Source organism: Stomoxys calcitrans, chromosome 1, assembly GCF_963082655.1.
Source record: "Stomoxys calcitrans chromosome 1, idStoCalc2.1, whole genome shotgun sequence".
NCBI classification, from domain to species: Eukaryota; Metazoa; Arthropoda; class Insecta; order Diptera; family Muscidae; genus Stomoxys; species Stomoxys calcitrans.
The window spans coordinates 245,952,562-245,978,354 of record NC_081552.1 but is presented as its reverse complement, the minus strand read 5'-3'; the positions used below and the strand labels follow the sequence as shown (position 1 = coordinate 245,978,354).

Below are 25,793 nucleotides of genomic sequence, written 5' to 3'. Positions count from 1 at the left end.
TAGTCCACTGGTTCTACAGAGGTTTCCCATCGGATACCTGAGAAGACACTTCAGACCATGACCTCGCACACTACTGGCAGCGTCATAGTCTTGGACTGACTGAACCCTAGTTTTGCCGTCTGTACAATCATGTAACACGGATGGATCAAAGCTAGAGGACAGAGTGAAAAGGCTCACAGATGTTGGGCGCTATGTAAACGGGCCTTAGGCTCTAAATGGGGCCAGAATCCGAGGATAGTCCACTTGTTCTTCAGGAGTTTGATTAAACTACTAATTACTAACGCCTCAGTAGAGTAGTTTGGTGGACTGCTATGGAGAAAAAGTGCAACGTGTTGTCTTGGCATAGGCGGAGGGATGAGGACCACGCTCACTAGGGCACTAGGGAGACTATTTTAGATATCCGACCGCATTGACATACAAATTAAGTGTGAGGCAGCCACTGCGGCTGTGAGACTTAAGGCAATGGGAGAATAGATTGAGGATGGGAGCAGCTCATACCATCGCAGTATAATCGAGGCGACGATAGGAAACCTGGAAGGAAGGGAAGAGTTTTCCCATCGGATACCTGTGAAGACACTTCAGGTCGTGTGCGAGGCACTACTGCCAGCGCCACAGTCTTGGACTGACTGAACCCTAGTATTGCCATCCGGAAGCTCATATTATACGGATAGATCGAAGCTAGGGGACAGAGTGGGCCTGGGGGTCTATATTGAGAATCCAGGGACTGAAATCTGTTTTAGACTGCCGGACCATAATACGGTCCTGCAGGCAGAGATTCGGGCAATCACGGAATACATGAGATGGTGTGGTACTAACACGAGGACGTCGAGTGTGAACTTCTATACGAACAGCAAAAATGACCATAAGGGCAATTACAACCAGGACAGTAAGGTCACGATCAGTCTTGGAATGAAAGAAGATGATTAACGCCTTTTCTGAGGATGATACGATCCGCATCGTTTGGTTGCCGGGCCATAACGGAGTAAGGGGAAATGAAAGGGCAGACGATTTGGCCAGAGGACTGCCGTCAATAAACTTGGTAAACCCGAAACCTTTTGGGTCGACGCAGTCCGAGTTAAGGGCGTGGGCGACGAATGCGCATGCAATCCTGTGGAACAGCGAAACGGTCGGTAGGACGGCGAAAATCCTATGGGGGGGATCCAGATCGTGAGAGGACGAAGCTATTAATGAATGGAAGTAAGAAGGAGGTCAGGACTATCAGCTCACTTATGCAAAATTGGTGCGGCAAGTGATAGCATGTGTAGGGCATATGGGAAAGTTTATGAGACGTTGAAGCATTTCCTATGGCATTGACCGGCTTTTGCGGCTAACAGACACCGGTACTTAGGTGGTGCTAATATGCGAATTGATTTCTCGGAATCACAAAATGTTGACCACAAAAAAGTTGAACATACATTTGGATTGTCTTCTTTGTGCTGCTTCTACACTCTTTGGATTGCCTCCTTCGTTGGATGCTTGAAAACCTTCAACTTACCTTCTATACTACAGCGAGTTGGTGGTGGCAACATCTGAGATACTTCATCCATGTAACTGCTGATGGAGGAGAAATGCTTTTCACAAAACTGTTGCACCGGATCGCGCATTATCTGATATGGTTCAAAGGTACTCATGCGTTGGTCCAATATGCTGTTATTGGCATTCAGCAAAGTGCGACTGGTATTGTCATTGCGGCGCGGGGTAACATTGGTGGTGGGGCCGGAAACGATGACTTCATGATCACTCTGAAATATATGAAATATTTTTAATATAATTTCCAATTTTTAAAACAATTTGCAAAGGCCACACTTACACTTCCATTCACTGGTAATTTCATCACAGATTTTTGATTGCCATTATTTTGATGTGGCAATGCCGGCGAAGCATGGTGCACCGACACCGGATTATTGGGCGATGTTATGGATCCTATGGACTGATTCAATGCATCTGTACTGTATTTCATTAAAGCTGTACTTGTATTCAATAAAGTTGTAGGCCCTTGCGATTGCGGCCGAAGTTTTGTGGGTGAGGTGGTCACAGTCACCCCGCCCGATGTCACTTGCGTCGAGGGTATACCCCATTTATTGTGTCCCGTTATGATGACATTATTACTTAATGGCGGCACAGGTGTCACATAACCCGCACTATTGGGTGATGTTGAAGTTTTAGCCATGGCAGCTCCGGTCTGTACCACCACATTACTGCTGGAGGTGGAATTGTTGGCAGTATTTGACCCCGATCCAGAGGCGGAACCATTTTGATTGATATGTTGCGACGACGAAAGGCGAGTCATACTCTTATGCAGGCCTCCAACGGATCCTCCGGCCACATTGAGACGTGTCATACTACGATGTGTATTACCCGAAGGATGTAAACGTCCTGTACTACGAGAATCACCGAGTTTAACTCTTCTCGTATATCCAGTATGAGGCGGGGTAGGTGGCACAGTTGTAGTGCTGGTGTTTGGCGGCGGCGGTGGTGGTTGGGTAATGACAGTGGGAATGGTGGCAGCAGCGGTATTGGATGCTACAATAAAAGGGAGAAAGAGAGTGAATATGAATGTTTCTCCCACAACTTTTGCCTTTGAGTAGTGTGCCGCAGAACCGCACCCGAACAACAACGACATCAACAATGCAACCCTGTGGGCTGCCGAATTTCTATACACTTCCTAATAGACATTCTTGTTTTTAGTTCCATTATCCTATGTAGCAGCGACAATGTGAAAAATATTTCAAAATCCATTGGGACAGTGAGTTGCGTTAGGCCATTCGACATCTTTCTTCAATTTGGCCCAGATCGGTCCAGATTTGGATATAGCTGCCATATAAACCGATCTCTCGATTTAAGGTCTTGCGTCCATAAAAGGCGCATTTATTGTCCGATTTTCCCAAAATATGGGACAGTGAGTTAAGTTAAGCCCTTCGACAATTTTTTCCAATATGGCACGGATCGGTCCCGATTTGGATGTAGCTGCTATATAGACCGATCTCTCGATTTAAGGTCCTGGGCCCATAAACGGCTCATTTATTGTCCGATGTCGTCGGAATTAGGAACAGTGAATTGTGTTGGACCCTTCGACATTTTGCTGGAACTTGGTCCAAATGAGATTTGGATAAAACTGCAATATAGACCGATATCTCGATTTAAAATCTTGGCCCCATAAAAGGCGCATTTATTGTCCGATGTCGCCGAAATTTGGGACAGTGAGATGTATTGGGTCATTCGACATTTTTCTTCAGTTCTGCTTAGATCGGTCCAAATTTGGACATAGCTGCCATATAGACCGATCTCTCGATTTAAGGTTTTGGGCCCATAAAAGGCGCATTTGTCCGATTTCGCCGAAATTTGGGACAGTGAGTTTTCTTGGGCCCTCGACATTCTTCTTCAATTTGGCCCAGATCGATCCAGATTTGAATACAGCTGACATATAGGCCGATCACTCGATTTAAGGCTTTGGGCCCATAAAAGGAGCATTTATTGTCCGATATCGCCGAAATTTTGGAGAGTGAGTTAAGTTAAGCCGTTCGAAAATGTTTTGGTAAATGGCACAGATCGGTCCAGATTTGGATATAGCTGCCATATAAACCGATCTCTCGATTTAAGGATTTGGGTCCATAAAACGGGCATTTATTGTCCGATGTCGCCGAAATTTGGGACAGTGACTTGTGTTGGGCTCTTCGACATTTTTCTTCAGTTTGGCTCAGATCAGTTTAGATTTGGATATAACTGCCATATAGACTGATATCTCGATTTAAAGTCTTGGCCCCATAAAAGGAGCATTTACTGTCCCATGATGCCGAAATTTGGGACAGTCAGTTAAGTTAAGCCCCACGACATATTTCTTCAATTTGGCTCAGATCAGTCTAGATTTGGATATAGCTGCCATATAGACCGATCTCTCGATTTAAGGTTTTGGGCCCATAAAAGGCGCATTTATTGTCCGAAGTCCCCGAAATTTGGGACAGTGAGTTGTGTTGGGCCCTTCGACATTATTCTTCAATTTGGCCAAAATCGGTCCAGATTTGAATATAGCTGACATATAGGCCGATCACTCGATTTAAGGCTTTGGGCCCATAAAAGGCGCATTTATTGTCCGATGTCGCCGAAATTTGGGAGAGTGAGTTAAGTTAAGCCGTTCGAAAATGTTTTGCAAAATGGCACAGATCGGTCCAGATTTGGATATAGCTGCCATATAAACCGATCTCTCGATTTAAGGATTTGTGCCCATTAAACGGGCCGATGTCGCCGAAATTTGGGACAGTGAGTTGTGTTGGGCTCTTCGACATTTTTCTTCAATTTGGCTCAGATCAGTCTAGATTTGGATATAACTGCCATATAGACTGATATCTCGATTTAAAGTCTTGGCCCAATAAAAGGTGCATTTATAATCCGATTTCACTGAAATTTAGGACAGTGAGTTGTGTTAGGCTTTTCGAAATTTTTCTGCAACTTGGCCCAAATCGGTCGAAATTTGGATATAGCTGCCATATAGACCGATCTCTCTTATCCAATTTGGCTGAAACTTTGCGCCAAAATCGGTTCACAACTTGATATAGCTCCCATATAAATCGATGTTGTATCTTGACTTCTTGAGCCGCTAGAGGGCGTAATTATTATTCGATTTGGCTAATATTTTGCATGAAATGTTTTGGTTTGCTCATCAACAACTGTGTTAAGAATGGCCCAAATCTGTGCACAACCTGATATAGCTCCCATATAATCCGGTCTCGGATATTGACTTCTTAAGCCGCTAGAGGTCGCAATTATTATCCGATTTGTCTGAAATTTTGCAAGAAATGTTTTGGTTTGATCATCAACAACTGTGCCAAGAATGGCCCAAATCGGTTCACAACCTGATATAGCTCCCATATAAACCGATTTCGTATCATGAGTTCTTGAGCCGCTAGAGGGCGCAATTGAAATGCGCCCCCAAAATGAATTACACTTTGTTCTCCAACAGTCAAACGAAGTATGGCCCCAATCGCTTCATAACTTGGTATAGCTGAAATACAATAGCATAGCAAGTCTCATGCATTATCCGTTGTTTATCTATAACCAGATATTGGCCAAAGAACTTGACAAATGCAAGCCATGGTGGAGGGTATATAAGATACGGCCGGGCCGAACATGGCACGCTTTTACTTGTTTTTTTTTTTTTAATCAAATTCTAAACTTACGTATTTTTATGTTTCCCGTTGTTATGGTTCGCCTATACGGATCCTTGGGACTGCTGGGACTACTGCGGCTTTGTTTACTCTTGTGCATGCGACCCGTAGTGGCATGACTCAGATGATTGGATGCCACGGAAACGGTAGTAGTGCTGGTTACCGGATCAGCACTGATGATGGTTGAATGTTGGGGTATGACATTAGCTGCATTGGAGTTAACCACAACGCCTGTGGCCTTGGAAGCTATGGGCTGTTGTATGGCTGTAGGATCATGGGATATGTTCAGATTGACAATGGTCACACCACCGGAAGTCTTATTGCCCACATCGACACTGGTCTCAGAGGAGGATAATTTTTGTTGGCTATACATACATTTGTGTGTATATATGGAAGGAGAAAAATTATGACAATGATGAATGAATGAACATCTATCAGAAACTCACCTTAAGGCATTTTTCTGTCTCACACAGGCCAATACTTTGTCTGTAAAAAGTATGGGAAATGAGGAGCACAATTTGGTGGCCTCTTGCAACAGCACTGCTTGTGAAGTTCTATCGGCATGAGGCAATTGCTCCAATACAAAATCCAAGGCATATTGGGCATTCTCTTTATTTGTTCGCCCTGCGGTGGCCAATACTTGGGCACCCACAGTCATGGTGCTGGCATTGGTCTTGGTGGCCAAACGTATCTTATCGAAATGTTCGGCCACCAATAGAGGTCTTTGTTCGGCTAATTTCAATAGAATTTGCATAGTTGTATTGGCCGTTTCGCTGTCATAGAGAAATTCACAGAGCGGTGATATGCAGGATTCCAGGACCAAAGGTGTTCTTTGGGCTATTAACAAATACAACTGAAAGACAGCTAGTCTTTCTTGGGAATCACATTCTGGCAATAAGGCCACCAATTGGGGTGCATGCGGCGAAACTGTATCCGGAGAGACTTCATAAATTTGCGATAGTACCCTTAGTAGGCCATAATTGCCAGCTAGGATGGAGTTCATAATGGAGTCCACATGGGGACTAAGTAGATAGGCATAGTCAATGGCCGCCAGGGAGAGATAACTTGCCAGATTACGCGACAGTTCACGGTTACCCTTGGGTAGAAATTGCACCGCCACTGGCAGGGCCAACTTCATGACTTCCTTTTTATCATAATTCTGAAAGCATACAAGAGAAAGAACAAAAGGAGGACTTTATCATGTTTGGGGAATATTGAAGATCAAGGCTCAATCTTGTCAGCCGCAGGAGTTTGTAAATGATTTAAGGTAGATATTAGATAAAATAAATAAAAAAAAAAAAAAAATTCGAAATGCAACAGATTGCAAACTTCTCACAACTAACTATGCTGTACTTACCAAGAAAATACTAGAAATTATATCTGCAGCAATTTTTGCATGAGGTGGGTCCTCTTTATTGCTGCCACTAGGTTGGAGATTCCATAGCAGACATGTCTTCAGCAAATCAATCAGTGCGCCACAGTAGCGTTCTGCAGTCTTTGTTTCTCGAATGCAGGACAAGACACGGGTCACACAAATCTCCACCACAGACTGGTCATTATTGTTCTTCAGGTAATCGGCCAAAGAAATTATGGCATTTATATCAGAGAGCTATACAAATGAAATGAGTTCATAGCCAAGTATATCATCAGCAATATGTCAAACTCACCACATCGGTAATATCGTTGACAATATCGTTGTCTGGCACCGAAAACAGATCTCCGGCTCGGGACAAATCACGCTTAGAGAGTACCTTAGTAAAGAGTTCATGCATTTTTATATTTCAAAATTCTCCTAAAAACCCTGATGTACTCTTGATGAAAAAAAAAAAAAACATAAATCAATTTATTTCATGCATATGGTGGTGGAGGTACTGAAGTTTGGCACAGCTATTCTCTTAGTTAAGGAGATGATTTGAAAAATTCTATAATGAGAAAAAAAGAGAAAATCAGAGTCTTATTAGCAAATTAAAGTAAGAGCAGCAAGAAAATAGTTTATGTTTGCGGATTTCGCTCTCAAAGCGAAAATACAGTGGGGTCTCGATAAAAATAACAAAGGGAAAATAAATTACAGATGGAATGAATGATACCTAAGGGAATTGATATTTGTCAGCTGATTATAGTAAACACTGTCAGCTGACTGTTACACTCACAGAAAAAAGTTTGCTGAAAACAGCAAATACTGTCTGCTGAATATTATCAGTTAATTTTACCACTATTATAGCAGTAGTTGTACAATTTCAGAGCGGCAGCCTGACTGCTGAAAAGTCAGCTGTTTGCTGAAATCGAGTGCTGCTTTAAAGTGAAGGGGAAAAATACAAATGTGTGTCTCAGTGAATGATTATAATCACCGCTAAACGTTCGGCCGGGCCGAACTTAACGAACTTACCCACCACCTCGGGTATATATGTAAACCACCTTTCGTCAAAATCCGGTGAAAAATGCATACCTTATGCCCCATAGCAGCTATATCGAAATATGTTCCGATTTGAATCAAAACACTTATATATCTAAAAATAAACCGATTTGAATCATATACGATACGGATGTCGAAAAGCCTAACAAATGTCACTGTGTCAAATTTCAGTGAAATCGGATTATAAATGCGCATTTTTTGGGGCCTAGACTGTTAATAGAGATATCGGTTTCTATGGCAGCTATATACAAATCTGGACCGATTTGGGCCAAGCTGCAGTAGTGTGTCGAGGGATTAATCTTAACTCATTGTCCCAAATTTTGGCGACATCGGAAAATAAATGCGCCTTTTATGGCCCTAAAACCTGTCAAATTTCAGTGAAATCGGATTATAAATGCGCCTTTTTTCGCCTCAAAACCTTAAATCGAGAAATCGGTCTATATGGCAGCTATATCCAAATCTGGACCGATTTGGGCCAAATTGCAGAAGTGTGTCAAGAGGCTTAACTTAATTCATTGTCCCAAATTTCGGCCACATTGGACAATAAATGCGCCTTTTATGGCCCTAAAACCTTGAATAAAGAGATCGGTCTATATGGCAGCTATATTCAAATCTGGACGGATCTGGGGCCAAATTGCAGAAATATGTCGAAGAGCCTAACACAACTTACTGTCCCAAATTTCCGCGAAATCGGAAAATAAATGCGCCTTTTATGGCCCTTAAACCTTAAATCGAGAGATCGGTCTATATGGCAGCTATATTCAAATCTGGACCGATCTGGGGCCAAATTGCAGAAATATGTCGAAGAGCCTAACACAACTTACTGTCCCAAATTTCGGCGAAATCGGAAAAGAAATGCGCCTTTTTTCGCCTCAATACCTTAAATCGAGAGATCGCTCTATATGGCAGCTATATTCAAATCTGGACCGATTTGGGCCGAACTGCCGAAAAATGTCGAAGAGCCTAACACAGCTTACTGTCCCAAATTTCGGCGATATCGGAAATTAAATGCGCCTTTTTTGGCCTCAACACCTTAAATCGAGAGATCGGTCTATATGGCAGCTATATTCAAATCTGGCCCGATTTGGGCCAAATTGCAGAAGTGTATCAATGGGCTTAACTTAATTCATTGTCCCAAATTTCGGCCACATTGGACAATAAATGCGCCTTTTATGGCCCTAAAACCATAAATTAAAAGATCGACCTATATGGCAGCTATATTCAAATCTGGACCGACCTGGGGCCAAATTGCAGAAATATGTCGAAGAGCCTAACACAGCTTACTGTTCCAAATTGCGGCGAAATCGGAAAACAAATGCGCCTTTTTTCGCCTCAAATCTTAAATCGAGAAATCGGTCTATATGGCAGCTATATCCAAATCTGGACCGATTTGGGCCAAATTGCAGAAATATGTCGAAGAGCCTAACACAGCTTACTGTTCCAAATTTCGGCGAAATCGGAAATTAAATGCGCCTTTTTTGGCCTCAGCACCCAAATTTAGGCGAAATCGGAAATTAAATGCGCCTTTTTTGGCCTCAGCACCTTAAATCGACAGATCGGTCTATATGGCAGCTATATCCAACTCTGGACCAATCTGTGCCATATTGGCGAGGTATGTCAAAGGGCTTAACTTAACTAATTGTCCCAATTTTCGGCGACATCGCACAATAAATAAGCCTTTTAAGGCCCCAAAACCTCAAAATGGAAAGATCGGTTTATATGGCAGCTGTATTCAAATCTGGGCCAAATTGAAGAAGGATGTCGAAGGTCCTAACAAAGCTGGACCGATCTGGGCCAAATTGAAGAAGAATGTCGAAAGGCCTAACACAACTCACTGTCCCAAATTTCAGCAAAATCGGACAACAAATGTGGCTTTTATGGGCCTAAGACCCTAAATCGGCGAATCGGTCTATATGGGGGCTTTATCAAGATATAGTCGGATATAGCCCATCTTTGAACTTAACCTGCTTACGGACAAAAGAAGATTCTGTGCAAAGTTTCAGCTCATTATCTCTATTTTTAAGGACAGTAGCGTGATTTCAACAGACAGACGGACGAACATGGCTAGATCGTCTTAGATTTTTGCGCTGATCAAGTATACATATACTTTATAGGGTCGGAAATGGATATTTGGATGTGTTGCAAACGGAATGACAAAATCAATACACCCCATCCTACGGTGGTGGGTATAAAAATAGCGTACAATTGTTTTTAGCAGATTTTTGTACTTAAAACTGTTTGCTTGTTTAGCTGACCGAAATGTTTGCTAACACAGCAGGCATAAGTTTGCTGAGACAGCAGGAATGTCTGATTTCCCATTTTCAGCAGACAAAATTTTTATCAGAATCCATGGTGGTGGGTTCCCAAAATTCGGCCCGGCCGAACTTAGCACGCTTTTACTTGTTTTATTAGATGTGTTGTACTCTCAGTTCTAAATTTAAATGTCTAACTATTCGTATATTTTGGATTTTGAGGCATGCCAAACTGAAAACAAAAAAAAAATACAGCAAAATAAACATCGAATGGACAAAAACATTTCTCACGCTACTATTTTGCATAGATATTTTCTTTCCTTGTTTTTTGTGTTTGGTGTTTTTATTTGAGTTTGTCTTTGCCTATGCAATCTGCGTGAGAAGACGAGTGGCGTTTGAAGATCATTAAGATGTCGTTCATTGTCATTATCTTGTGCGATGTTTTTTTTTTTGTTTACTCTGCTGTTTTCTGCGGCTGCTATTCTTGGTTGATGTGATGTGTGATGCGTGTGACAGTCGGACGGACAACTGAAAGCCTAGCAGACAACAAATTCGTTGCTGTTAAATACTTAGTAACGACTTTTTGGTTAGTTGCCAATACCACTTTGACGTCTAAATTGTTGCCAATGTTTTGGTTTGTGTGTGTGTGTGTGTGTGTGTCTCGTTTTTCGCATTCATCGACAACAGCAAACAATGGGCGCTTATTTGTTTGCTGTTTGTTTGTATGAGTGTAGAGAATGTTTAGGGTTATCTTATCGTAGATTTCAAGTTTGTTTCAAGTTACACGATTCCATTTGCAATTTAATGAAAGTTAAATGTGTTTGTGGTCCTGTCCGACGCACCGTGGGTGAAAGGTGGGAACAAGAACGGAGAAAAACTGAATTGAATTTTATATTTTAGTGGGAAAAGAATAGTGACTGCTTAATACTTAGAACGAGGATGTCTATAGTAAATTCACAAGAATACACCGAAGGAGAAATAACAATGAAGTGTGCTCTTATCACTACCATACGGTATAGAAATAACACCGGATTCATTGGAAGAACAAGAAAAAGGCGTCAAGTTCGGCCGGGCCGAACTTTGGATACACACCACCTCAGGTATATACGTTAACCACCTTTCGTCAAAATCCGGTGAAAAATGCATACCTTATGCCCCATAGCAGCTATATTCAAATATAATCCGAATTGGACCAAATACAAGTCATTGTCATTGTTCAAGTCACTGTTCAATGGTGTACAACAAGTCATTGTTCAATTGTGTACAAAGTATTGATCTTCCTAGTAGCTATATCTATTGGGTTGCCCAAAAAGTAATTGCGGATTTTTCATATAGTCGGCGTTGACAAATTTTTTCACAGCTTGAGACTCTGTAATTGCATTCATTCTTCTGTCAGTTATCAGCTGTTACTTTTAGCTTGCTTTAGAAAAAAAGTGTAAAAAAGTATATTTGATTAAAGTTCATTCTAAGTTTTATTAAAAATGCATTTAATTTCTTTTAAAAAATCCGCAATTACTTTTTGGGCAACCCAATAAAAATAAACCGACCTGAACCGTAAACGACACGGATGTCGAAAACCCAAACATAAGACACTGTGTCAAATTTCAATGAAATCGGATTAATGCGCCTTTTATGGGGCCAAGACTTTAAATCGAGATATCCGTCTATATGGCAGCTATATCCAAATCTGGACCGATTTGGGCCAAGTTGCAGAAGGATGTCGAAGGGCCTAACACAACTCACTGTCCGAAATTTTTGGCAAAATCGGACAATAAATGCGCCTTTTATGGACGCAATACCTTAAATCGAGATATCCGTCTATATGGCAGCTGTATCCAAATCTGGACCGATTTGGGCCAAGTTGCAGAAGGATGTCGAAGGGCCTAACACAACTTACTGTCCGAAATTTTTGGCAAAATCGGACAATACATGCGCCTTTTATGGACGCACGACCCTAAATCGAGAGATCGGTCTATATGACAGCTATTTTAAAATCTGGACCGATCTGGGCCAGATTAAAGAAGGACTTCGAAGGTCCCAACAAAACTCAAAGTCCTAAATTTCGGTGACATCGGACAATAAATACGCCTTTTATGGGATCAAAACCTTACATCGAGAGATCGGTCTATATGGCAGCTATATCCAAATTTGCACCGATCTAGGTCAAATTACAAAACTATGTCGAGGGGATTATACTTACTCACCGTCCCAAATTTCGGCGTCATCGGACAATAAATGTACCTTTTATGAGCCCAAAACCTTAAACCGAGAGATCGGTCTATATCGGTCTATATTCAAATCTGCACCGATCTGGGCCAAATTGAAGAAATATGTCGTGGGGCTCAACTTAACTGACTGTCCCAAATTTCGGCGTCATCGGACAGTAAATGCTCCTTTTATGGGGCCAAAACCTTAATCGAGAGATCGGTCTATATGGCAGCTATATTCAAATCTGCACCGATCTGGGTCAAATTGAAGAAATATGTCGTGGGGCTTAACTTAAATGACTGTCCCAAATATCGGCGACATCGGACAATAAATGCGCCTTTTGTTGCTCCAAAACCTTAAGCCGAGAATAAATGTGGCTTTTATGGGTCTAAGACCCTTAATGGGCGGATCGGTCAATATAACACCTACATCCAAATCTAAACCAATCTGGTCCAAATTGAAGAAGGATGTCGAAAGGCCTAACATCACTCACTGTCCCAAATTTCGGCGACATCGGACAATAAATGCGCCTTTTATGGGTCCAAAGCCTTAAATCGTGAGATCGGTCTATATGGCAGCTATATCCAAATCTTGACCCATCTGGGCCAAATTGCAGAGAGATGTCGAAGGGCCTAACACAACTCATTGTCCCAAATTTCAGCAAAATCGCATAATAAGTGTGGCTTTTATGGGCTTAAGACCCTAAATCGGCGGATCGGTCTATATTGGGGGCTATACCAAGATATAGTCCGATATAGCCCATTTTCGAACTTAGCCTGCTTATGGACATAAAAATGAATCTGTGCAAAGTTTCAGCTCAAAATCTCTATTTTTAAAGACTGTAGCGTGATTTCAACAGACCACATTTGACACGTATATTCAAATCATGGGAGAATCCGTTGTACAAAATTTCAGCCAAATCGGATAAGAATTGCGCCCTCTAGTGGCTCAGGAAGACAAGATTTAAGATCGGTTTATATGGCTGCTATATCAGATTATGGATCGATTTGAACCATGCTTAGCACAGATATTGGAAATCATAACAAAACACCCCATGCAAAATTTCAGTCAAATCGGACGAGAATTGCGCACTCTAGAGGCTCAAGAAATCAATACCCAAGATCGGTTTATATGGCAGCTATATCAAAACATTGACCAATGTGACCCTTTTACAATTCCAACCGACCTACACTAATAAGAGGTATTTGTGCAAATTTTCAAGCGTCTAGCTTTACTCCCTCGAAAGTGAGCGTGCTTTCGACATATAGACGGGCGGACATAGCTAGATCGATTCGGAACGTCGAGGCGATCAAGAATATATATATACTTTATGGGGTCTTAGACGAATATTTCGAGGAGTTACAAACGCCATCTCTAGATTAGTATACCTCCATCCTATGGTGGTGGGAAAAAAAGTTGTGCTTTCAATTTTGTTATTCGTTATAGGAATTTTTTGGCCTGGGTGGCGTATAATTACTATTCGGTAATTAGTCACATATAAACCATACATCATACGCCACCTTGCTTGATATGGTTGAAATCGGTCCATAACCTGATATAGCTGCCATATAAACCGATCTTGGGTCTTGACTTCTTCAGCTTCTAGAGGGCGCAATTCCTATCCGATATGGCTGAAATTTTGCTTGACGTATTTCATTTTTACTTCCAACAACTGTGTCAAATAAGGTTCAAATCGGTGCATAACCTGATATAGCTGCCAAATAAACCGATCTGGGATCTTGACTTCTTGAGCCTCTAGAGGTCGCAATTATTATCCGATTTGCCTGGAATTTTGTACGACGGATCCTCTCATGACCATCAACATACGTGGTATAAATTTGGATATAGCTGCAATATAGACCGATCTCCCGATTTAAGGGTTTGGGCCCACAAAAGACTCATTTTTTGTCCGATTTTGCTGAAATTTGGGACAGTGAGTTGTGTTAGGCTCTTCGACATTTCTCTGCAATTTGGACCAAATCGGTCTAGATTTGCATATAGCTGCCATATAGACCCATCTTTAGATTTAAGGTTTTGGGCCCATAAAAGACGCATTTTTTGTCCGATTTTGCTGAAATTTGGGACAGTGAGTTGTGTTAGACCCTTCGACATTTCTCCGCAATTTGGCTCAAATCGGTCTAGATTTGCATATAGCTGCCATATAGACCGATATCTCGATTTCAAGTCTTGGCCCCTTTAAAGGTACATTTTTAATCCGGTTTCACTGAAATTTGACACAGAAAGTAATGTTAGTCTTTTCGACATCCGTGTCGTTTATGATTGAGATCGGTTTATTTTTCGATATATCTACCAGAAAGATCAATATTTTGTTCAACACAGTTGCACAATGCTTGTACTTATTGGTTTTTGGTCAAAATCGGAATATATTTCGATATATGGGGCATAAGATATGAATTTTTCACCGGATTTCGACAAAAGTTGGTTATATACCCGAGGTGGTGGGTATCCAAAGTTCGGGCCGGCCGAACTTAATGCTTTTTAACGCTTTTGCTTAGTTTAAATTGTTGTATCTTGTTGTGTAGACACTAAACGAATTAATAAATATTGGGTTGCCCAAAAATAATTGCGGATTTTTCATATAGTCGGCGTTGACAAATTTTTTCACAGCTTGTGACTCTGTAATTGCATTCTTTCTTCTGTCAGTTATCAGCTGTTACTTTTAGCTTACTTTAGAAAAAAAGTGTAAAAAAAGTATATTTGATTAAAGTTCATTCTAAGTTTTATTAAAAATGCATTTACTTTCTTTTAAAAAATCCGCAATTACTTTTTGGGCAACCCAATAAATAAATTTGGTTCAGATTTGGATATGACTATTGCTTTATGATTAACATAGACATAGCGTTAATGTTTTTTGCCATTTGGTCTTAGCAACAATTAGTTAACGTCTATTAAAAAACACACACACACAACAACAAAACAAACAAGTTGTGCATAATGATTTGCAATAGATTTGCAACATTCACTTAAAACTTAAGCAAAAGTAAAATGAAAAAACCAGCACATAAAAAAGACCTCTTAATGAAATTGCAATCAAATGGAGTCAAAATAAAGCAAAACGAGTGTTAGTGCCCACCACCATGGATAAATTGACCATTCTCTTTTATAACAACTCCACTACCACATTCATAGAAATATGTAAATGGGGGCTGGTCGGGGTCATATTTGATTCAGGTCCCCATAACTCTTATACAAGTCACAGTTTCAGCGAAATCGGAAAATCGGGCTTTTTATGGGGTTAGGACTCTTACTTGGAAGATCTGCCTATATGGCAGCTATATCTAAACATAGTCTGATCTGAACTATATGCTGGTCGGATGACGAGAGGCTTAATGCAAGTCACTGTGTCAAATTCCAGCGCAATCGGATAATAAATGAAGCTTTTATGGGCTTAAGACCCTTAATCGGCAGATCGACAGCAATATCTGAACAAAGACCGATCTGAACCATATTTGAGTCGCATAACGGGAGGCTTTAATAAACTCAGCCAAAGCGGTTAATAATTGTGGCTTTTATGAGCCTAAGACCCAAAATCAGCAGATCGGGCTATATGACAGCTATGGAGGCTTAAAAAAGCGCAAATTTTGCCCACGAAGGGGCCTCCTTTTTATATTGGGTTGCCCAAAAAGTAATTGCGGATTTTTCATATAGTCGGCGTTGAAAAATTTTTTCACAGCTTGTGACTCTGTAATTGCATTCTTTCTTCTGTCAGTTATCAGCTGTGACTTTTAGCTTGCTTTAGAAAAAAAGTGTAAAAAAAGTATATTTGATTAAAGTTCATTCTAAGTTTTATTAAAAATGCATTTACTTTCTTTTAAAAAATCCGCAATTACTTTTTGGGCAACCCAATAGATGAGTCCGAACGGCGTGCCACAGTTCGACATCTCTTTGGAGATAAGTTTTACATGGCATAGTACCTCACAAATGTTGCCAGCATTAGGAGGGAAAAACCACCGTTGAAAATTTTTTTGATAGCCTCGCCAGGTTTCGAACCCAAACGTTTAGTGTCATAGGCGGACATGCTAACCTCTGCGCTACGATGGCCGGGAGGCTTAAAACCAAACTTTTTTCTAATTTCATTCAAATCGAATAATAAATGCGCCTGTTATGGGCTTAAGGCCACCGTAGCGCAGAGGTTAGCATGTCCGCCTATGACGCTGAACGCCTGGGTTCGAATCATGGCGAGACCATCATGCTAACCTCTGCACTACGACAGCCGGGAGGCTAAAAAACCAAACTTTTTTCTAATTTCATTCAAATCGAATAATAAATGCGCCTGTTATGGGCTTAAGGCCACCGTAGCGCAGAGGTTAGCATGTCCGCCTATGACGCTGAACGCCTGGGTTCGAATCATGGCGAGACCATCATGCTAACCTCTGCACTACGACAGCCGGGAGGCTAAAAAACCAAACTTTTTTCTAATTTCATTCAAATCGAATAATAAATGCGCCTGTTATGGGCTTAAGGCCACCGTAGCGCAGAGGTTAGCATGTCCGCCTATGACGCTGAACGCCTGGGTTCGAATCCTGGCGAGACCATCATGCTAACCTCTGCGCTACGATGGCCGGGAGGCCTAAAACCAAACTTTTTTCTAATTTCATTCAAATCGAACAATAAATGCGCCTGTTATGGGCTTAAGGCCACCGTAGCGCAGTGGTTAGCATGGGTTCGACTCCTGGCGAGACCATCAGAAAAAATTTTCAGCGATGGTTTTCCCCTCCGCATGCTGGCAACATTTATGAGGTACTATGCCATGTAAAACTTCTCTCCAAAGAGATGTCGCACAGTGGCACACCGTTCGGACTCGGCTATAAAAAGGAGGCCCCTGTGAGAGGTTTGTCCCTGTTCCTTAGTGGAATGTTCATGGGCAAAATTTGTATATTTGTTACGGGCTTAAGACCCTGAACCGGCATATCGGTCTATATGGCAGCTATTGTAGATATGGTCCGATATGGTCCGCGATTCGATTTGAATATCGGAGCCTCTAGCAGAACTTTCTGTACAAAAAGTGCACCAATTACGGGCTTAAGACCCTAAATCTCCAGATCGGTTTATATGGCAGCTATATCCAAATATAGTCCGATTGAGCCCGATCAAGAACTTAACCTGCATATAGAAGAAATACGAGTCTGCGCTGCGATGTCAAAGACTGTAGCGTGATTACAACTGACGGCCACACACACACACAAACAGACGGACAGACACGGACATTGTTAAATCGCTTTAGAATTTTTCGACAATCCGAAATACTTTGTCGGATCGGCAATGGAGATTTCGATGTGTTACAAACGGAATGACTTGTTTGGTATACCCCCATCCTTCTGTGGTGGGTAAAAAACACAAGAAAATGCAAATATTAGCCATTTAAGACATTAACTGAAATAATAAAGCCATGGGGCCATAAATCAGTCTGCAGCCAAATTAAGACCAGCAACACTGCCACCACTCCTGTTTGTCTAATTGTCTGTCTAACATGGAATAATTTCGCTATGAAGCGAAAAAGAGTTACGAGCATGGCTAAAACTTCGGAACCGGTAGGATGGGTTAGGAGCCAGTCAATGCAGACAGCTAAACTGTTGTTGTCGGTGGAACGGAGAGACAGACAGCGAGATTTGGAAAAAAAACATAAAATTTTCACGCAATCAAAGCGAACAAACATTCAAATGCAATGCTACAGGGTTGTCAAGTTAATGTAATTTATTTGCCACTTTTGAGTAGCATTTTAAGTGGCTTAACCTAAGTTTTCTTAGGCTTTGGGTCTAGGGGGGAATGAAATTTACTTGAAAATACAATCACGTAGACACGCATGCGCCATTACCCAGACATAAACAGTGCTCGTTGGTAAGCAGCATTATAGTTTGTGTTAAATAAACTTTAAAAGTGTTCTACTTTCCAGGGTACAGGGTAGTGAATTTTACCCACCCAGAAGGAAGAGAGCTAGACCCATTGATAAGTATGCCGATCGACTCAAAATTACTTTCTGATTCGATTTAGCTATGTCTGTCTGTCCGTCCGTTTGTCTTTCCATGGTAATCTGTGTACGAACTACAGGTCGCAGTTTTCAGCCGATAGTCTTCAAATTTGGTACAGGCATGTTTTTTTCAGCCTAGAGACGAGGCCTATTAAAATTGGAAAAAATCGGCTCAGATTTGGATATAGCCCATATGCTCATAGTCATTTGTTAACCAATTCTCTAGAAATTTGGCAGGAAGGAATTTCTCTTGACTCTGGACATTACTGGAAAATTTCCAGTAATGTCCAGAGTGAGAAGACGAGACTATTACTGAAACGAAGTAAGAAGGAGGTCAGTGTAGCTATTGGTATTATAATGGGACACATAGGACTTCGAGCTCAAAACAAAACAAATTTTGCCCATGAACATTCCACTAAGGAACAGGGGCAAACTTCTCACACACACATGCGTGCTGTCCGATTCAAGTTTTAAGCTCAATGATAAGGGGCCTCCTTTTAACAGCCGAGTCCGAATGGCGTGCCACAGTGCGACACCTCTTTGGAGAGAAGTTTTACATGGCTTAGTACCTCACAAATGTTGCCAGCATTCGGAGGGAAAAAACACCGCTGAAAATTTTTTCTGATTGTCTCGACTGGATTCGAACCCAGGCGTTCAGCGTCATAGACGGATATGCTAGCCACTGCGCTACGGCGGCCTTCGGACTTTGAGCTCACCTTATGTTAAATTGGTGCCGCAAGTGATAGCATGTGTGGGGCATGCGGGGAGGATTATAAGACGCTGGAGCATATCTTTTGTCATTGCCCGGCTTTCGCATCTAACAGATACCGGCACTTAGGTGGAGAAACAATACCAGACATGAACCAACCTAGGGGAGTGGTATTGAAAACAATTAAGGATTTTGTAAGTAGCACGGAATTTCTAACTTAAAATTTTCTTTTTAAAGCACACATCAGTGACATGGGGCGGATTAATATCTGAACCCTCTTTTCCACCTAACCTAACCTAAATCTAAATCTGTACCAATTTCGAGCAAACTTCTCAAATATGGTGGTAGTCGTCGAGACAAGTGTTGGGTGAAATTTTGGCAAGATTGGTCAATTAATGCGTTTGCAATGACTCTAGAAGTAAAAAATCGGGCGATATATTGGGTTGCCCAAAAAGTAATTGCGGATTTTTCATATAGTCGGCGTTGACAAATTTTTTCACAGCTTGTGACTCTGTAATTGCATTCTTTCTTCTGTCAGTTATCAGCTGTTACTTTTAGCTTGCTTTAGAAAAAAAGTGTAAAAAAAGTATATTTGATTAAAGTTCATTCTAAGTTTTATTAAAAATGCATTTACTTTCTTTTAAAAAATCCGCAATTACTTTTTGGGCAACCCAATATATACATGAGAGCTATATCTAAATCTGGGCCGCTTTCTATAAAATTCACCAGTAATATCAAGAGTCATAAGAAAATTCCTCCTGTAAAATTTCGAGACAATCGGTTAACAAATGAGTACTTTATTGCAATATTTCTCAAAATCGGACGAACATTTATATGGGAGCTAAGTCTAAATTTTAACCGATTTGGAGCAAACTTCTCAGATATTGTGGCAGTCGTCGAGAAACCTTAAATCGAGAGATCGGTCTATATGGCAGCTACAATCTATGCAAATCTAAACCGATCTGAGCCAAATTGAAGAAGACTATTGAAGGGCCCAACACAACTCACTGTTCGAATTTTCGGCGACATCGAACAATAAATGCACCTTTTATGGGGCCCAAGACCTTAAATCGAGAGATCGGTCTATATGGCAGCTATATCCAAATCTGGACCACGATGACTTTTCCTATGAACTAAAACCGATGCACTTGGTATGGTTCCAATCGGTCTAAAACCTGATATAGCTCCCATATAAACCGATCTCTCGAATATACTTTTTGAGCCTCTAGAGGGGGTAATTCTCATTCGATTCGGCTGAAATTATGCGCGATGACTTTTCCTATGAACTCAAACCGATGCACTTGGTATGGTTCCAATCGGTCTAAAACCTGATATAGCTCCCATATAAACCGATCTCTCGAATATACTTTTTGAGCCTCTAGTTACCGCAACACTTATCCGTTTTGTCTGAAATTGTGCACGTTGCCTTTTCCTTTGACATCGAACAGATGTACCAAGTTTGGCTCCAATCGATCCTTAACCTGATATAGCTTCCATATAAACCGATCTACCGAATATACCTCTTGAGGTTCAAGAGGATGCTATTCTTATCCTAGCATATTCAAAACCCATGGGGACTTCTTGTTATGAATCGGATAAGAATTGCGCCCTCTAGCGGTTAAAGAAGTGAAGATCCAAGATCGGTTTATATGGCAGCTATATCAGGTTATAAACCGATTTTAAACCATACTTAGCACAGTTGTTGGAAATGTTAACAAAACACCACGTGGAAAATATCAGTCAAATAGGACGAGAATTGCGCCACCTAGAGGCTCAAGAAGTCGAGACCCAAGATCGGTTTATATGGCAGCTATATCAAAACATAGACCGATATGGCCCATTTTCAATCCCAACTGACTTACACTAATAAAAGGTATTTGTGCAAAATTTCAAGCGTCTAGCTTTACTCCTTCGAAAGTGCAGACAGACGGACGGACAGACGAACGCACGGACAGACAGACAAACGGACAGACATGGCTAGATCGATATAGAATGTCATGACGATCAAGAATATATGTACTTTATGCGGTCTTAGACGCATATTTCGAGGTCTTACAAACAGAATGACGAAATTGGTATATCCCCATCCTATGGCGGAAGGTATAAAAAATAATTTTTCAAAAATTAATAATTGAACAGTCATCCATGAAGAAATAAGAAAAAATCTTAAATTTTGGGCAAACTTTATTTTCAGTGCTTAAAGTGGGTTCAAGCGATAATTGGTGTCATTTCATATTGCCAAGTACTTTATTTACTTTCCTTTTTTACCTTTTCTAAACCAATAGAAATGTCAATGCTAATCACACGAATTCTATTTCAATGCTTTTGTTTGGTATTTAAGCAACTTTTCAAATGTAATTACCCCAAGGAATGAGCTAAGCTAAGCAAATACCAAAAAACAAACAAAAAAAAACTTGAGCGTACAAAAGCCAGGGATTAGCCACATACCATTTAATCAAGCATGGTATGTGCCTTTCCATCATCCCATCCATCACCCAAATGAGCAAATATTTTGCATGCTTGAAATGCATGGAGACCAAAAAGCAGTACCGGCATCTTAGAAGGCAGCACCAAAAAGCAGCAACAGCCGCAAAAGCAGCAGCAAATGTTTAGCTAATCCGCAATGACGACAATTATTTTTCAGCAGAAAATACAGCAACAAGCTAAGAAAATTCAAATGAGTTGGCCGCAACCAAAAATACCGTCAAACACAACATCAGAATCAGTCATACAGTCTAATTTTAAATCAACCCAGCAGCAGCCCCCTATGCTTAGCTGCAGTGCACGTCCCACTCGATTCAAGTCCAAGCAACGACAATGGTGGTCATTCAAAATTATTTGTCATAATTGTTGTAAGTCGTCAAGAGACTCGAAGAATTCAAAAGGAATTAAAAATAAATTATTGCAGCATTATTTTTATCCACTTGGGGCGCCAACACACACTTAAGAATGAAATGAAACAAGTGAAAAGGCGTTAAGTTCGGCCGCGCCGAACTTTGGACACCCACCATCTCGGGTATATATGTAAACCACCTTTCATCGAAACCCAGTGAAAATTGCATACGTTATGTCCCATAGCAGTTATTATTGCAATATGTTCCGATTTGGACCAAATACTAATCGGTACAAGTCATTGTTCAATTGTGTATAACAAAATATTGGCCTGTTTAGTAGCTATATCTAAAAATAAACCGATCTGAACCATATACGACACGGATGTCGAAGAGCCTAACATAGGTCACTGTGTCAAATTTCAGTGAAATCGGATAGTAAATGCGGGGCCAAGATATCGGTCCACATGGCAGCTATTTCCAAATCTGGACCGATTTTGGTCAAGTTGCAGAAAAATGTCGAAGAGCCTAACACAACGCACTGTCCCAAATATCGGCGAAATCGGACAATAAATGCGCCTTTTATGGGGCCAAAACCTTAAATCGAGAGATCGGCCTATATGGCAGCTATATTCAAATCTGAACCGATCAGGGACAAATTGAAGAAGGATGTCAAAGGGCCCAACACAACTCACTGTCCCAAATTTCAGCGACATCGGATAGTAAATGCGCCTTTTATGGGCCTAAGACCCTTAGTCGGAGGATCGGTCTATATGGCAGCAATGTCCACATATAGACCGATCCGAGCAAAATTGAAGAAGGATGTCGAAGAGCCTTACACAACTCAATGTCTCAAATTTCAGCAAAATCGGGTAATAAATGTGGCTTTTATGGGCCTAAGACCCTAAATCGGAGGATCGGTCTATATGGCAGCTATATCCAAATCTGAACCGATCAGGGACAAATTGAAGAAGGATGTCAAAGGGCCCAACACAACTCACTTTCCCAAATTTCAGCAAAATCGAATAATAAATGTGGCTTTTATGGGCTTAAGACCCTAAATCTGAGGATCGGTCTATATGGCAGCTATATCCAAATCTGGACCGATCTGAGCCAAATTGAATAAGAATGTCGATTGGCCTAACACAACACACCAAATGTCCCAAATTTTAGCAAAATCGGCTTTTATATGTGGCTTTTATGGGTCTAAGACCCTAAATCGGAGGATCGGTATATATGGCAGCTATATCCAAATCTGGACCGATCTGAGCCAAATTGAATAAGAATGTCGATTGGCCTAACACAACACACGAAATGTCCTAAATTTTAGCAAAATCGGCTTTTATATGTGGCTTTTATGGGCCTAAGACCCTAAATCGGAGGATCGGTATATATGGCAGCTATATCCAAATCTGAACCGATCAGGGACAAATTGAAGAAGGATGTCAAAGGGCCCAACACAACTCACTGTCTCAAATTTCAGCAAAATCGGATAATAAATGTGACTTTTATGGGCTTAAGACCCTTAATCTGAGGATCGGTCTATATGGCAGCTATATCCAAATCTGAACCGATCAGGGACAAATTTAAGAAGGATGTCAAAGGGCCCAGCACAACTCACTGTCCCAAATTTCAGCAAAATCGAATAATAAATGTGACTTTTATGGATCAAAGACCCTTAATGGGTGGATCGATTTACATGGCAGCTATATCAAAATCTGAACCGATCTGAGCCAAATTGAAGAAAAATGTCGATTGGCCTAACTAACACACTGTCCCAAATTTTAGCGAAATCGGATAATAAATGTAGCTTTTATAGGTCTAAGACCCTAAATCGGCGGATCGGTCTATACGGGGGCAATATCAAGATATAGTCCGATATAGCCCATCTTCGAGTTTAACCTGCTTATGAACAAAAAAAGAATCTGTGCAAAGTTCCAGCTCAATATCTCTATTTTTAAAGACTGTAGCGTGATTTCAATAGGCAGACGGACGGACATGGCTTAAGTTTTCAAAGTTTTTCAAGTGAAATTTAGATTTTTAGTGGATTTTTGATAGAGTCACGAATTAAGGCCCATTTCCCTCTACGACGCATAGTTTAAAAGATACAGCCATTTTAAGTTTTTCAAGTGAAATTTAGATTTTTAATGGATTTTTGATGTAGTCACGAATTAAGGCCCATTACCCTCTACGATGCATAGTTTAGGAGATACAGCCATTTTAAGTTTTTCAAGTGAAATTTAGATTTTTAGTGGATTTTTGATAGAGTCATGTCTTAGATTTTTACGCCGATCAAGAATATATATATACTTTATAGGTTCGAAATGGATATTTCGATGGGATGCAAACGGAATGACAAAATGAATATATCCCCATCCTTCGGCAAGGGGTATTGAAAAGTACTTGGACTTATAGGTCTGAGAACTGCAGTATACTGCCGGTGCATGAGGCGCCGTTTAAACCCCCAACATTCGCCAATGGCTCTCTTGCAGGTGTATAAGGCTAGAGTTGCATTTCTTGCCACTTCCAAAAAGATTGTTAGTTTTCAAAATGTTTCCTTCAATATTAATTTGTCACCATATCAGTTTTAATAAACACTTTTTTTTTGCGAATTTGCTGCTTTTTTCCCCCATTACCTGGTGAATGCTATCAGTAACCATGTTCTTATTTGATTGCTTGTCTGACATTCATTTGGCCCCTTTGGTTAGCATTTATGGGGAATCCCCACGCAACAAAATGAAAAACAAGATGCGAGAAACTTTAAAATAGGCAAGGGTGTACAGAATACACGATATGTGAGTGCAAACAAAATAATAACATTGGCATTGTTTACACAAGAATCTCATTGCCTCAGCAAAAATACAATAGACGAGAGAAGACGGGACAGAATGCAAATTAAAGTTAAATAAATTAAACACCAGCCACAATGATACTGACAACGGCGAATCTAAATTATTTTATGTTCCTAAAACGAGGAGTGCAGGCCCCTTTCATTTTGACGAAACGTTTTAGCGGTTTTCTAACTCAGTTCAGATTTTATGGACCATGTCTCTGTAGTCAAACACGGATTTTGAAGATAACGTTAAATGACAGACAGCCAATAGACATTTAAAGGCAATGTCAATGCCTGCAAATAATTAATATGCTGTAAATGTTTATGTGCATAGTTCTAAAGCACGTATCACGAAAGACTTAAAGTGGGAGAAATTGTCTGGGAAAATCCATTAATTAATTAATTGGAACATCAGCTGTGAGATACATTTTGATATGCATGCACTCAACAAAATTTGTTCTTCAAAACAGCAAAAATGTTTGCTACAACAGCAGTTTTCTGTCTGCTGTAAATGGGTAACCAGACATGACTGCGGTTTCAGCAAACAAAGGACTGCTGATTCAGCAAACATTTCCGCCTGCTACTTCAACTAGCAAAAACTGCTGTTTCAACAACAAAACTTGCTAATTTGTTGAACACGTATTACTGCTGAGCAGGCAAAAAATAGTTGCTAGGATAGTAAAAAAACGTCGAGTGTATATTTCCATGGAATTTCCTATAAAATATTTTAATCTCCCATTTTATTACGCCCACCACCGATGGATGTTGGTATATTCATATTGTCATTCCGCATTTCCACACATTTGCGACCCTACAAAATATATACATTCTTGATCGTCGTAAAAATCTAAGACAACTTATCCCTGTCCGTCTGTCTGTTGAAGTCACCCTACAGGCTTTAAGATGCAGATAATTAGCTGACACTTTGAACAGATTGTTTTTTTTTTTGTCCATAGGCAGGTAATGTTAGAAGATGGGTTATATCGGACTATATCTTATAGCCCCCCATATAGTCCGATCTTTCTATTTAAGCTCAAGAGGCTATAAAAGGCGCATTTATTGTCCGATATTGCTAAAATTTGGCGCAATGTTTTGCATTAGGCTCCTCGACATTCGTACTGGGTATGGTTAGATCGGGCTATATTTCGACATAGTTGCCACATCTCCGATCTCCCGATCTACGGACTTGAGCACATGAAAAGAGCATTTATTACCCGATTTCGGTGAAATTTGGCATAGTGAGCTATGCTAAGCTTCTCGACATCCGTTTCCGATATGGTTCAGATCGATCTATATTTGGATATAGCTGCTATACAGACTGATCTCCCAATATAGGGTTTTGGGGCCATGAAAAGCGCATTTGAAATTTAGCACCAGGACCTAAGGAATCAAATCA

At 40.7% G+C, this 25,793-nt stretch overlaps 1 protein-coding gene across 2 annotated transcripts in view; it reads right to left on the bottom strand.

Moving 5' to 3' along the window:
• LOC106086947 (protein melted) overlaps positions 1-25,793 on the bottom strand; it is a 56,776-nt gene that overhangs the window by 13,722 nt on the left and 17,261 nt on the right. For both annotated transcript variants that reach the window (XM_059360179.1, XM_059360180.1), the window contains exons 2-7: positions 6,830-7,084; positions 6,520-6,771; positions 5,609-6,321; positions 5,175-5,527; positions 1,811-2,523; positions 1,496-1,742 (exon numbers count right to left, since the gene is read on the bottom strand). In XM_059360179.1, coding sequence (XP_059216162.1) covers positions 1,496-1,742; positions 1,811-2,523; positions 5,175-5,527; positions 5,609-6,321; positions 6,520-6,771; positions 6,830-6,934 — 2,383 coding nt within the window. In that variant the 5' untranslated portion in view covers positions 6,935-7,084. The remainder of the gene's footprint in view (positions 1-1,495; positions 1,743-1,810; positions 2,524-5,174; positions 5,528-5,608; positions 6,322-6,519; positions 6,772-6,829; positions 7,085-25,793) is intronic.